General features: G+C 42.7%; 1 protein-coding gene across 1 annotated transcript in view; it reads left to right on the forward strand.

Moving 5' to 3' along the window:
• The window catches only part of SMOX (spermine oxidase), a 58,112-nt gene extending 53,474 nt beyond the window's left edge, over positions 1–4,638 (forward strand). The window contains exon 7 of the mRNA XM_077478011.1: positions 4,158–4,638. Within this exon, the coding sequence (XP_077334137.1) occupies positions 4,158–4,295 (138 nt within the window). The 3' untranslated portion in view covers positions 4,296–4,638. The remainder of the gene's footprint in view (positions 1–4,157) is intronic.
• Positions 4,639–15,190: the final 10,552 nt, after the last annotated feature.

A 15,190-nucleotide genomic window follows, 5' to 3' on the forward strand; every position in this document is an offset into this window, starting at 1 on the left:
TACTTTCTGAGTTCAGGGCCTTCTATGAACAACTGTATGCTGAGGTTCCAGGGGGGTCGGTGGAAGCGCAGAGGGAATTTCTTTCCTCCTTAAATTTGCCCTCTCTATCACAGGAGGACCGGGAATTCCTAGATAAGGATTTTACCTTGGAGGAAGTGGAGGAGGCAATTCGCTCACTCCCTGGTGGAAAGACTCCTGGACCTGATGGTCTACCTGGCGACTGGTACAGGATGTATGCCCCACTGATTGCTCCCAAGTTGTTAAAAGTGTTCTCCGATAGCAAACTTCAGATGGGGCTTCCCCCATCCATGTATCAAGCACATATAGTGCTTATCCCTAAGCCTGGCAAGGATATTTCCCTGTGTGCTTCCTATAGACCGATCTCCCTGCTAAATTATGACCTGAAAATTTTGACGAAGGTTCTGGCCACCAGGTTACGGACGGTCCTGTCATCCCTGATTGAGATGGACCAAACTGGATTTATGCCAGGGAAGTCCACTGATATAAATCTACGACGGGTGTTTACACATTTGCAGTTGCCGGCCACTGAGTCTTCTACGAGGGTCATAGTTACACTAGATATTGAAAAAGCTTTTGACTCTGTGGCCTGGCAGTTTATGTCCTTAGTTTTGGAGGCCATGGGCTTTGGAGTGGGATTTTGTAATTGGATACATATTTTATATAAGGAGCCCTTGGCGCAGATTAAGCTGGGTGGCGCCTTGTCAGAGCCTTTTGCTGTTAGGAGAGGAACGCGGCAGGGTTGTCCATTGTCACCGGCTCTGTTTGCCCTGGCAATGGAGCCACTCGCGTCGGCCCTCAGGAAGGCGGAGGGAGTTAGAGGGATACAGGTGGGTTCCATACAGGAGAAGGTAGCCTTATATGCAGATGACCTCATACTCTTTTTAAGTGACCCGGCCCAGTCTCTCAGGGAGACGCTACTTATTCTTTCTCACTTCACTGACTGTTCAGGGCTTAAGGTAAACTGGGATAAATCTCAAATTTTGTCAATAGACAGGGAAGCCAAGGCAGCTGCGGATCCCAACCTGCCACTCATGTGGACAGATACAATGAAATATTTGGGGATTTACATTTCCCCCTCTACCTCTGATTTTTGTGCCCTCAATCTGGATCCACTGGTGCGGCGGATGAGGACTAGACTGAAGGCATGGTCGCATCTCCCTCTCACTTTGATTGGGAGAATTAATTTATTTAAGATGAAGCTTTTGCCTGCTTTTCTCTATGTTCTCAGACATGCTCCAGTCTGGATTCCTAAAAAAATATTTCGCACGATAAATTCTCTTTTGGTGTCCTTTCTCTGGGGCGCTGGTCAGCCACGGTTTAAGCTCACGGTATTGCAGAGGCCTTGGGGGGAGGGTGGATTGGCTTGCCCGGATTTGCACTCCTACTATGTGGCGGCTCTTCTGACTCATGCTCATAATTGGCTGGTTTCAGACGAGTCCAATGCGGCGGTGGTCCTGGAAGCGGCGTGGTTGGGGTCGTATGAGGCACTAAGACACTTGGTGTATCGCGGTCTGCGAGCCCCTTTTCCTCTTACTGCTGCAATGAGGGCGGTTATAAGGGCATGGAAGGCTGCCAATCTGATGCGCCCCGTACCCTCGGGACACATCTCCCCGCATAGTCCTCTTTGGCTCAATCCGAATTTACCGGAATTTGGCTCTATTCCCGACCCTAGTGTATGGGCAAGCAGGGGTATTAAATATATTGATCAACTCTGTGTTGAGGGCAAAATTCAGACCTTTGACAGGCTGAAACAACAGTATACACTGCCCAACTCACACTTATTCAGATACTTACAACTTAATCATGCCTTTCGAACGCAGTTTGGAAATGCCCCCGTCGCATTTTACACCTCAAGGTTGGAATCTCTGCTCAGAGATGTTGATCTGTCCAAACCGTTGTCTGCTATCTACAAGGTATTACTCCCGGGTGTCCATACCGGTCTGGAACTCCAAAGGGCAAGGTGGGAGGCTGATTTTCCCTCCTTGGATACGGAGGACTGGGAAGATGTATGGGGGTATCCTTTCCTACAGTTAGTGTCAGCCAGAGATAGATTGGTGCAATTCAAAATAGTGCATAGGGTATATTACACTCTGCAACGTCTTCACAGAATCTATCCATCTGTCCCTGATTCTTGTTGGAGATGCAACTCACTTTCGGCGGATTTCATACACATGTTCTGGAGCTGTCCTCAGATAGCTGGGTTCTGGGTGGAGGTGACTAATTTTATTCTGGCGGTTACCACCGTTAACATACCTTTATCGGTCGAGATATGCCTCTTAGGACTGGTCGAGCCGCTGGCTCCACGCCGAGCGCTCAGAACACTCCTGGGCTTATTGCTGTACTATGCCCGTAAGTCGATTGTTCTCAAATGGAAGGCCCCGGTAGCCCCCTCTATTAATTTTTGGAAGCACTTAGTGAATACGGCTCTCCCTCTTTACAGGGCCACCTACCTTTCGCGAGGGTGTGGCACTAAATTTCATAAAGTATGGGGCATTTGGACGGAGTCGCGTGACACCAACGCTGACTTGAATCCGGACTGATGGAGTTTCATTAGTGACTAGGGGAAGAGTTCTAAGTTGTGTGATATTCATGTAACCTTGGGTCAGTATTTACGTGGGCAATGGGGGATTGGTAGGTGAAGGGTGATGCATGCATATTTTAACCTGGGTCTGAGTGTGGACTGCGGTGGAGCATGGGCAAATTAAGTAACTGTCCTGAGTAATGTGCAGTGGTGCTGGAGCGTACAGGGGGAGGGGGTTTTTTTCTTTTTTCTGTTTGGATGCACATGCCGGTGGCGGTGTATCGGGTGGGGGGAGGGGGAGGGTTATTTGGTTGTTCCCTGATTGTTTGACTCAGGGGGGGTTTTGTAATAATCAGCCTGGGTATGCCCAATAGGCTGTAGGTTGTTTTATTGTTTTACTTGCAAATTAATAAAAATAATTTAAAAAAAAAAAAAAAAAAACTGAATACTCCAGTTCCAGCACAAGTCCAGTTGAGTCTGGTATAGCCCTAGACAAAACAATCTGTTTCAGGTACAGTAGGAAATTGTTAAAACATCTGTGTTTTTGTTTTTTGTTCTGTCACTTGGGCAAGTTTCCTTTGACTTCCTGTCCTATTGCCACAACAGGAAGTAAGAGTTATTCTCCAAAGTGAGGTGAAGTCTCTCCTTGAACAGGTATCCCCATTGAAATATTTTCCCTCTCCTCCTGTTCTGGTGCCAACTGTAATACCTTGGCTTTCCTATCAGTCTTTCTTTGTGACAGTGGTCACCAGGACAAATAAGGCTCTCCCCAGCATGTACAGACAGCAGTATAACCTGACATGAACTTTAATGGCATCCCAGTCTTAGTCCGTAAGGTTGAATATTGAGTTGGCCCAGCCTTTGCAGCTATAACAGCTTCAACTCTTCTGGGAAGGCTGTCCACAAGGTTTAGGAGTGTGTCTATGGGATTGTGTGAACATTCTTCTAGAAGCACATCTGTGAGGTCAGGCACATCAAAATACAGATTCATTAAACAATACAAAAAGAACAAAAAGAAAAATAGACAGAGGACCCATTGATCAACACATATAAGGGGTAGAACCACTTGATTATACTTCCTGTGGGGTATTAATATCTGAATCGAGAAAACCTCCACCAGGATGTAGCATAGGTTTTCACACTGAGGCATTGGCGGTAAAGCGCCGCTATTTTTTAGCAGCGCTTTACAGTAATTTTAGCGGCGCTATTCGGCTACTAGCGGGGAGCTTTTAACTCCTGCTAGTGGCCAAAAAAGGGTGCCAAATGCCGCTGCCCCATTGATTTCAATGGGCAGCGGCACTTTAGGAGCAGTGTATACGACGGTGCTGCAAAGATGCAGCTTACAGGATTTATTTTTTTTCTAACATCCTGAAGGTGCACCGCTCCAGTGTGAAAGTAGCCTCAAGGTTTGATCTCATATATTTTTTTGGTAAATCTGAAGATAAAAATCTGCAGAAAATCTAACAGTGTGTATGGGGTGGGATGCCATTAAAGTTCATGTGCCGTCCCAATACTTTTGGTGTGTGTGTTATATACCAATACTGGTATAGTTACCCCCAAACCTTTTTTTTTATTAAGTTTTTTATTTTATTTTTCTTTTTTCCTCTTTCTCCAGCCCCTGCAGGTGATGTTTTCTGGAGAGGCCACCCATCGAAAGTATTACTCCACCACCCATGGTGCTTTGCTCTCTGGCCAGAGGGAAGCGGCCCACCTTGCCGAAATGTACCAAGATCTCCTGCCATGCAAAAACTGAGCGCGCTCCAGTGATTAAAGAACCACGTCACTTGTGACTCCTGCCAGTGTGTGTTTTATCTTTTTTGTCATTTCCTTTTTTCTTTTAATTCTTAATATTAGAACAATTTTTAACTTTGTATGAAAAATCCTAACTGTTTTACATCACGAGAGGTCTGTAGCAGAACCATGTACTGTATTGGGGAAAGGGGGGGGGGGGGAGGTGCTCCGCAGTCCTTTTATGTTTTGTGTTGGTTACTGTTTGCACACTTGGTGCCTTTTTTTGAATTCTTTGTTTCTCTGTATTGTAAGTGCCTTCTATGACAAATGCTACAAAACGTTCAATAAAAGAATATCAGGTCGAACAGCTGTGTGCCTCTCCGCGACATAAGGCTGTGTTTGTTTGCCATGTCTCCTAGCTCTATAGGTATTGATTGGTCTTTTACAGGTTTTTCTTTTTTTTTTTTTTTTTTTTTTTGTATATACCAACGTGATTGCCATCAGCGTAATGTAGATCGATCTGGTTAATGTGTGTTCTTGTTCTAAAATCTTGTTTCTATGTGTTTGTGATTTTTATATATGTACAAAGGGCAGCTATATTTGCTCACTACGTATGCATGCTATGCTTAATACTTATCTCAATGTGACTCCGGTGGGGTAGCCATTGTATGTCTAAGCAGGATCCTTCATTTGTACAGTCAGGGGCCACATGATCTTAGATGAAGAATCCATATTATTCCCTGGGGATGTAAGTGGCACTGTGAGTGTCCCACATAGGACTTCGGCATGCACAATAGAATCTTGTGTCTATACCCCAATTGTTCTATAGAAAATCCATGTGGTGGACATACGCTATAAGGCAAAAAGAATTTGGACACTCACAAATTGAGTTCAGGCGTCGGTGTGCTGCTGACCTTGTGGCTTCAGTTTGCAGAAGGTCCTTTCTTGTTCCTGCATGACTGTGCTGTGTGCAAAGCCAGCTCCGTAACGACAGTGGGGTTGGATTATCAAAACTGGAGAGTGCAAAATCTGGTGCAGCTTTGCATGGTAGCCAATCGGCTCTGAACTTCAGCTTGTTCAACTAAGCTTTGACAAAAATAATGGAAGTTGTTTGGTTTCTATGCAGAGCTGCACCAGGTTTGGTGAATTTGGCTTGGAAGAACCCTAGTTGCCTGCACAAAGCCCTGACCTCAACCCTACTGAACACCTCTTTTTGTGTCGCCATTTATTAGTCTGGTCTTTTCATCCAACCTCCTCCACAAATGTTCTTTTTGGATGAAGGGCCAGACTAGGATGGTATTTCCAGCAAGCTCATATAGGTGTTGATGGTCAGGTGTCCACATATGTTTGGCCATATTTTTTTAGATTTTCACCACACTGGGATGTATCTCAGGCCAGCCATACACAGTTGGAATCTCGGCCGGTCGAGATTAGAACCATTATTGGCCAAGCTTTATGTATACCAAGTTGATTGATCAACTTTGGTACAACCAGCCTGCTGGATTTTCTTGCGACATTGCTACCAGCTTGCTATAGCCGCTAGCAATAATCACTGTCTTCTCCTGCAGGGAGAAGACCATTGCTGATTCTCCTGTCTGTGCTGCCTGTTGCAGGAAAGAAATCCGCACTGTGTATGGCCTGCCTTACTGATTAGTACGCATTGAGGTCACTAAATGGCACACGTTGAAGAGCTTGTCTAATGTTATCTTGGCAGCTGATCAACATGATGGCAAGCTGATTGCATTGTCTGAATTCTAGATATGCCCAAAAGGCCTCATGCACACTGGGCACTTTTTAAAGCTGCGGTGTTTTGGGTGTTGGGCATGTGTGGTGTTTTTACAGTCAGTAAAGCACGTTATTCTATGTGCCCATGCACACATAGGCTTTTATCAGAATTTTTTTTTTTGGCAGGCTGGGAAAACCCAGAACGAGTGTGGGTTTTTTTTTTATTTTATTTTTTTTTTATTTTAAAACGTGTGTGTGTGTGTGTGTGTGTGTGTGTGTGTGTGTGTGTGTCAGAAATGATCATGAAAATCTGGCACAGGAAATGCCTACATGAGGAAATAATACAGTGACTCTTTACAAAGACAGCGTAGCTTTGCTTTTTTTTTGGTGCCACCACTGCCAAAGTCTTTGAAAGAAACTTTGACTCCAGTTCAAGCAAGGAGTCCTAGATGATCCAGGGGTAGGCAACCCTAAAGAGGTGGAGATCTACCTGAACAACATGAGAAGTACACAGTGTTTCTCCTCGCACTTTTTTTTTTTTTTTACTTTTTAAAGTGGAAGTAAACCCATCCATTTACCAGTTTAAAAAAAACGTTAATTTCAGGCACGTGCCGGTAATGTAACACTCCCATTGGTTGTGCTCTCAACCAAACTGTCAAACCATCCAATGGCTGGTGTCATAACTGATCTCATGTGCAGCATCATGGCAGTTGTAGATTAAACAGAGGCAAAGATGGCAGCTTCCTTGGCTGAAAACAATATGGGGTATTTTACTTACACTTTAATTGCTGTGCTACCGTGTCAATCGCATGCATTGCATGGAAATGAGATACCTGGGGTTATTTACGAAAGGCAAATCCACTTTGCACTACAGATGCACCTGGAAGTGCAGCCGCTGTAAATCTGAGGGATAGATCTGAAATGAAGCTCTGCTGATTTTATCATCCAATCGTGCCAGCTAAAATGCTTCTCCCCCCCCCCCCCCCCCCCATTTCTTCTCTCCACCCCCTCCTTGCATGTCCCCCTCAGATTTACAGTGACTGCACTTTCGGTGCAATTTCTATTGCACTTGTAGTGCAAAGTGGGTTTGCCTTTCCTAAATAACCCCCATAGCCTCTTCACCACCTGTCAAAGCTTGGATCGCTTTTCAGAGAAGCCGCAGTACCTGTTGCACTTGTGAGTAATGCCCTTGGTTGCATTTGGCAGCAGCCTTCTGGCTCATTTATAAAGTTGGGGGGGGTGGTGGTGGTGGTAGGTTGCTTTTATTGGGTGCTACTGCTTGCCAATGTAATGGGAAGTAAAGTCGCTGTAGATCCAAGGGGGACATGCAAGGAAAATAAAAAACAGCATTTTAGCATGATTGGGTGATAATTCATTTCAGATCTACAGCGACTGCACTTGCAGGGCAGAGTGGATTTGCCTTTATAAAATAAAATAGTAACTTGTGTGCACTTGGGAATGTTGGTAACTATGTGCAAGCCTAGAGCTGCAGGATTCTGGATAAAATGAGGACCACCTTTTTTTATTTTTTATTTATTTTTTATTTTTTTTTAATAAAAGGGGCTAACTTTACTGTTTTTTATTCATTTTTAAAATTAATTGAAGTGTATTTTTTCCCCCAATAAAATGCGCTTTAAAGACCGCTGTGCAAATACAGTGTGACCTAAAACAATGACTGCCCTTTTTTTTTATTTTTTTTTATTTTTTTTTATTTTTTTCTAGTGTGTATGTGGTTCTAAGTAAATTTCTAGAATAAAATGCTGATTTTAACTTTATAAGCAAATAGTGTCAGAAAAAAGGCTTAGGGGGTTATTTACTAAAGGAAAATCCACTTTGCACTGCAAGTGCACTGGGAAGAAAAGTGGCTGTAGATCCGAGGGGGACATGCAAGGAAAATAAAAACGGCATTTTAGCTCTCACATGATTGGATGATAAAACCAGCAGCGCTTCCCTCTCATTTCAGATCTACCCCTTAGATTTAGAGCGACTGCACTTCCAAGTGCACTTTCAGTCCAAAGTGGATTTGCCGTTTGTAAATAACCCCTTTAGTCTTTAACCCCCCCCCTGGCGGTATTCCCGAGTCTGGCTCGGGGTGGAGATTTTATACCAAAAGCGTTAACCCTGAGCCAGACTCGGGACCACATCGCTGAATTCAGGGAGAGTTTACTTACCTTGTCCCCTGGATCCAGCGATGTCCCCCTGCTGTGCGAGCGAACCGTGCTCCGCTCGATCTGTCACGGAACACTAGGGACAAAGGGGATGTGTAATTTGATACAGTATACTGTAATCTTACAGATTACAATACTGTATCTATACTGTGTATTTTACTTTTTGAATTTGGCGCCGAACTCCGTCCCTGTGCGTCACAACGCTCGCAGGGAACGGAGCTCGGCACTGTGACAGATCGAGCGGAGGACAGCTCACAGATCACAGCGGGGGGACATCGCTGGATCCAGGGGACAAGGTAAGTAAACTCCTCCATGGATCCAGCGATGCGGTCCCGAGTCTGGCTCGGGAATACCGCTTATGGTATTTAAATCTTACCCCGAGCCAGACTCGGGGAATTCCCGCCAGGGAGGCTACAAAAAAAAAAGATTAATCGTGCAGCTCTATGCAAGCCCTACTGTTATATGCTAAATCACATAGGGGGTTATTTACGAAAGGCAAATCCACTTTGCACTGCAAGTGCTTTGGAAATGCAGTCGCTCTAAATCTGAGGGGAAGCTCTGCTGATTTTATCACGTGCAAGCTAAAATGTTGCTTTTTATTTTCCTTGCATGTCTCCCTTGGATCTACAGCAACTTTACTTCCAAGTGCAATTTCAAGTGCACTTTGCACTTGTAGTGCAAAGTGGATTTGCCTTTCGTAAATAACCTCCATAGACTGCTAGTATATCCAACATTCCCATCAGCATCGATTTTGTTTCCATTCAGTTGAACAAACTCTGTTCAAGGATGATATAAAATAAATTTCAGTTTCTCAGATTCCTCCCTTTTTATAAAAAAAAAAGTGACTGAAAACATATCTGCACGTTTGGAGTTGTACTGGAATTGCAATTATCTGTAAGTATGGGAACATTTCTCTGAAATGACGTACTCCGATTTTTAGCTTTGTCAAAATCACTGGCATGAAAAGCTGTTGTGAGACCTGGGCAGATATTTCTATTATCATCCATTATTAAGGATAATGGCTTTTAAAGCATACTAACAGCTTTCCCATACAGTACAAAACAAATAGAGCAAGTGTACAGATACAACCTCTTTCCCCGTTTCCTCTGTTGCCCTCCGTGGTTGGTTGGATTTGCTCCCCATGCATTAGGCCCTGTATGTGATCTCCCAGACCTTTGCCCTTATGTGAATTACTTTAAAAAAAAAAAGCACTTCTAGTATCCCTCCGGATACGCACGCTTCTAAAACCTTCATGATTGGCTGAACGGGGTCATATCGGATTCCCCTTTAGCTGAGCTGTCAAAGAAGATGCTCTGTTTTTTCACTGTGTTTGCACCTGCAAACTGCTTTTAAACTATACTAAGCTATAATTGTTTTCATCACTTTAATTTATATTTTTAGGTTTTGATGCTTTTTTTTTTTTTTAAATCTTTTTCCTTTCAGGGATGTTCTGAAAGTAATGCAAAAAGTTGGCAAAACTTTTTTTATGATCGTACATTGGTCGTTCAAATTTCACATGTTGGTAGAGTAACACTTCCTCTGTTGTCAGGGTTTCTAAACAAATGGCCAGTTTATTGTCCTTCAGATATTAGGGGGGCTGGACGGTGCGAGTAGAAAATTCCTCTGCATCAGTTGTGCGTAAACAATGGTGGTTATTTACTAAATGAAAATCCATTTTGCACTGCAAGTGCACTTGGAAGTAAAGTCGCTGTAGATCCGAGGGGGACATGCAAGGAAAATAAAAAACAGCATTTTAGCTTGCACATGATTGGATGATAAAATCGGCAAAGCTTCCCTTCATTTCAGATCTACCGTTTAGATTTAGAGCGACTGCACTTGCAGTGCAAAGTGGATTTTCCTTTTGTAAATAACCCCCAATGCCTCTGCCTTGGCAGGCAGTGGGAGTAAAAAAAAAAAAAAAGACGGGTTTATTTACGAAAAGCAAATACACTTTGCACTATAAGTGCAAACTACAAGTGCAAATTGCACTTGGAAGTAAAGTCGCTGTATATCTGTGCGGGACAGGCAAGGAAAATAAAAATCAGCATTTTAGCTTGCACACGATTGGATAATATAATCAGCAGAGCTTCCCCTCATTTCAGATCTACCCCTCAGATTTACAGCGACTGCACTTCCAAGTGCGCTTTGCACTTGTAGTGCAAAGTGGATTTGCCTTTCGGAAATAACCCCCATAGGATATCTGGTCAGTAGTATCAGGAATAGTCATTGGGAGGAATAATGCCCCATCATTGGAGTTATCGGGAAAATAGTGCTCTATTGTTGGTGTCATTGGGAAGAGCAGTGCCCTGCTAGCTGGATAAAGGCAAGCAAAGACTATGTGCTATATATAAACAAAATTGCTTATGGTTCTGGTCATTGACTCAGCCAAGTGTAGGGAAAAACATAACTCTGTTTTTTGTATTCTAACCCTCATGCACACAAGGTATCTGTTTAAGCCCCTCTGAACACCAGAACTCCTGGCAGGAAAAGTCTGCTTAACCACTTCTCGCACAGCCTATTGTCAATTGAAGGCCGAGCAGGACATTGGTCGTTCAGGTGGATTTCATATGTCTCTTCTGCAATAAGAAGGCTGTCTATTTGCATTTTTTTTCTTCTTCAGCTTTAGTTCTGCTTTTATAAAAAAAAAAAAAAGGTAACTCTGACATTACATTAGATGAAACACAAAGAATATTTGTGCATATTATATAGATGCATTTTTAAAACCTGAGCTTATAATTAGCATGCAAAAAATGTAAAAGTGAAACTGGTTTATTGAATTTTGCTTAACCCACTTCAGCTCTGCTCTGGAAATGTTAAGGCGAAATCTCAATGAAGCCTGGACTGCAGCTTTGTTTTGTATATATCTCTTCAGTCATGTCCAATGCTTGGCAATTGTGTGGGTCAGCTCTCTGGGCACCTTGACTGATATACTTGAACTACTTTTTTCCATAGAATTTTTGGGCAAATTTTTATAAAGTAGGCTGCCAAGTCTTACCTCAACCCTCTCCAATTGACTGGGCTTGGTACCAGCATCCAAAATGTGATGACACTTCACTGGGGCCAATTAACCTACCAAACTGTGGGAGGAAACGAGTCCCCTAAGTAAACTTACACAGAGAACATGCAAACTTTATGCAGATAAGGTTCTGGCTGAGAAGTGAACTAAGGACTCCAGTGCTGCAAGACATAAGTGCTAACCACTAAGTCACTGTGCTGCCGAAAACTAGCTTTAGCATGCATTTTATAGACATCCTCTGTCATTTTGCAAGCTTTGTCAAGCGTTTACTAAGCTCTAGGACACTTTTTGGCCAATCTGAAATGTTGCTTAGAAAATGCTTGCATTCTTCAGAGTAGTGTTCAAAAATTGTGACTGTGTAACTTATGACCAAGCCCCTACTGTGAATTTCATTTCACAGAGGATTTTTATGTATCTCACATTAAAGCCGAGCTCTGGCCACATAATAAAATTGTAAAACTTGGCATGGTTTGCTAGACTGCGCATTAAGCTAAGTACAACCAGTTTTGGAAACATAATTAAGAAAATGATAGATTGGCAGGGGGAGGGCTAAACTTAGATCATCCTACCCCCCCAAACTTAGCTGGAACTTTAGCAGAAGAGCAGAGCCACCATATGCGGAGTGAACCACCATTAAAAATATAATCTTGTGTGTCCTCAGGAAATTCAGCTTAAACTAAAAAAAAAAAAAACTGGAAGAAGTAGAATGTTACCCCCTTGGTATTTCAGAATAAAGTATTACTGTCTCTCGAACAAATCGAGGCAGGCTCTGCATGCATTGGCATTGATGTGGAAAATGTCTTCAATCTGCATGAATGATTTTTTTTAATCCATTGTGAAAGATGGCGTTTTTAGTTGTTATACTGTAACCTGCCTACAAGAAATAAAGTGGCCGTGTGGTTTAAATATTAATACTGCTTTAAAATGTCAGATGTGTATAAATGATTTAACACCTAATAGTAAAAAAAAATCTGGCTTTATTTTTAAAGTGACCCAGTCTGTCTGTCATAAAAAAAACTCCCTAAAGGTTCTGGAAGGGTTCTTATACTCACGTCTGTGATGGCCTGTGTGTCCTATCAATCTCCTGTTCCAGCCCTCATCAATCTCTTCAACATTTGACAATTCCATGGGTGTGGGATGCCTGTGCTCCTGCCATATGCTGTGATTCTAAAATGTAACCCACATTCCACTACATGGCACAGCAGTACCATAGGGGTTGGGAGATAGAACCATGGCACATGCTGGTGGATGCATCCAGCACTCCCAAAAGTGGTAAATTTTAAAGAGTCTGGCATAGGCTGGAACTGAGTTAAAGTAAGAGATATGGGCCATCAGGAAATTCTAAACATCTGAAATTGCTAGCTGTCTCTTTTTCTGGGTCACAGAATCAGGCAGGTAGTGCAGTCAGGACTTCCGATCTGCACAATTGTTCTGGGTCAGTAATTGAAACTATTTCAGTGTGATAGCCAGGCCGTACACAGTTTCAGGAAAGATTAGCAAAGACTTGCAGGCTGAGTGACATCTATAGGTGTATGGCCTGCTGTAGAGGTGACACCTGCTGCTGTAAAAAAAAAAAAATGGAAATCTGTTCAGCTGGAGTTGAGTAAATCTGCCTAGGTTCAATTTGCCAAGGGTTCCATTCTTGTTAAAAATTTGGAGAACTCAAAGTTCGCACCAATTATTAGTATATCATGCCCAATTTTTAGCGCTAATAACCAAAGTTATAATGTCTACAAACTATGGTATACAGTGCCTTGAATAGGTCATACCCCTTTTCCACATTTTCTCATGTTACAGCAAAAAAACTTAAATGTATTTTATTGGGATTTTATGTGATAGACCAACACAAAGTGGCACATAATTGTGAAGTGGAAGGAAAATGATAAATGGTTTTCATTTTTTTTTTACAAATAAGAAATTTGAAAAGTGTGGGGTGCATTTGTATTCAGCCCCCCTGAGTCATTACTTTTGTAGAACTACCTTTCGTTGCAATTACAGCTGCAAGTCTTTTTGGGGATGTCTCTACCAGCTTTGCACATCTAGAGAGTGACATTTTTGGACGTTGTTCTTTGCAAAATAGCTCAAGCTCTGTCAGATTGGGTGGAGAGTGTCTTTGAACAACAATTTTCAAGTCTTTCCACAGATTCTCAATTGGATTTAGGTGTGGACTTAGACTGGGCCATTCCTACACATTAATATATACTTTGATCTAAACCATTCCATTGTAGCTCTGGCTGTATGTTTAGGGTCGTTGTCCTGCTGGAAGGTGAACCTTCACCCCAGTCTCAAGTCTTTTGCAGACTCTAACAGGTTTTCTTCTAAGATTGCCCTGTATTTAGCTCCATCCATCTTCTCATCAACTCTTGCCAGCTACCCTGTCCCTGCTGACATAATGCTGCCACCACCATGTTCACGGTGGAGATAGTGTGTTCAGGGTGATATGCAGTGTTAGTTTTCCACCACACAAAGCATTTTACTTTTAGGCCAAAAAGCCTAGACCAGAGCACCTTCTTACACAGATGTACTGTGTCCCCCACATGGCTTCTCACGAAGTGCAAATGGGAATTTTTTGGCTTTCTTTCAACAATGGCTTTCTTCTTGCAACTCTTCCATAAAGGCCAGATTTGTGGATTGCGTGACTGACAGTTGTCCTGTGGACAGATTCTCCCACTTGAGCTGTGGATCTCTGTAGCTCCTCCAGGGTTACCATAGGCCGCTTGGCTGCTTCTCTGATTAATGCTCTCCTTGCCCGGCCTGTCAGTTTAGGTGGACGGCCATGTCTTTGTAGGTTTGCAGTTGTGCCATACTCTTTCCATTTTCAGATGATGGATTAAACAGTGCTCCGTGAGATGTTCAAAGCTTTGGATATTTTTTTATATCCTAACGCTGCTTTAAACTTCTCCACAACTTTATCCCTGACCTGTATGGTGTGTTCCTTGGCCTTCTTGATGCTGTTTGTTCTCTAGCAAACCTCTAATGCCCCATACACACGGTCGGACATTCCGACCACAAAATCCATCAGATTTTTCCCAACGGATTTTGGGCCAAACTTGTCTTTCATGCACATGGTCGCACAAAGTTGCCGGAAAATCTGATCGTTCGGAACAAGATAATGTCAAACACGTATGTTGGGAGTATAAACGGGCCAGTAGCTAATAGCTTTTTTCTCTTAGTTTATTCTGAGCATGCGTGGCACTTTGTCCGTCGGAATTGTCTACACGGAATTTAAATGTTAGGATTTTGTTGTCGGAAAATTTTAGATCCTGCTCTCAAACTTTGTGCGTCGGAAAATCCAACAGAAAAAGTCCGATAGAACCCACACACGATCGGATTTTCCAACAACATAATCCGATCTGACTTTTTCCATCGGAAGTTCCGACTGTGTGTATGGGGCATTAGGGCTTCACAGAACAGTTGTATTTATACTGAGATTAAATTACACACAGGGGGACTCTATTTACTAATTAGGTGACTTCGGAAGGTAATTGGTTCCACTAGATTTGAATTAGGGGTATCAGAGTAAAGGGAGCTGAATACAAATGCACACCACATTTTTTACATATTTATTTGTAAAAAAAATGTGAAAAAAAAATTTCCTTTTTGGTTGTAACATGACAAAATGTGAAGCATGTTAAGGTATATGAATACTTTTTAAAGGCACTGTATGTACTGGAATTTTTGCAGTTATAGAAACTATACTGGTAATGGAGGTGTCCAGTGACTTATAGTGGGACTGTGATACTGTGGTGGGCAATCAGGTGGTAATAGACACTGCCTGGGAGGGGCACTGCCAATGATCGGCCCTGGACACAGAGGCACACGGCCTGATTGTCCAGTGTGAATGGGGTCTTAAAAGTGATCACTGACTTCAAATCAACCACAAACTAAAATAAAGACAAAAAAATTCCCATAATAACATAATAGAAAGCAGCAAAGGATGTGAGCAACCGACTAGCAATCAGAATTGATCTGTACTCCCCATTTCCTTTTATAGTGGGGGGGGGGGGG

This window comes from Lithobates pipiens, unplaced genomic scaffold (genome assembly GCF_037356315.1).
Source record: "Lithobates pipiens isolate NorthernLeopardFrog02 unplaced genomic scaffold, aLitPip1_a1.2 Scaffold_13, whole genome shotgun sequence".
Taxonomy (NCBI): Eukaryota; Metazoa; Chordata; class Amphibia; order Anura; family Ranidae; genus Lithobates; species Lithobates pipiens.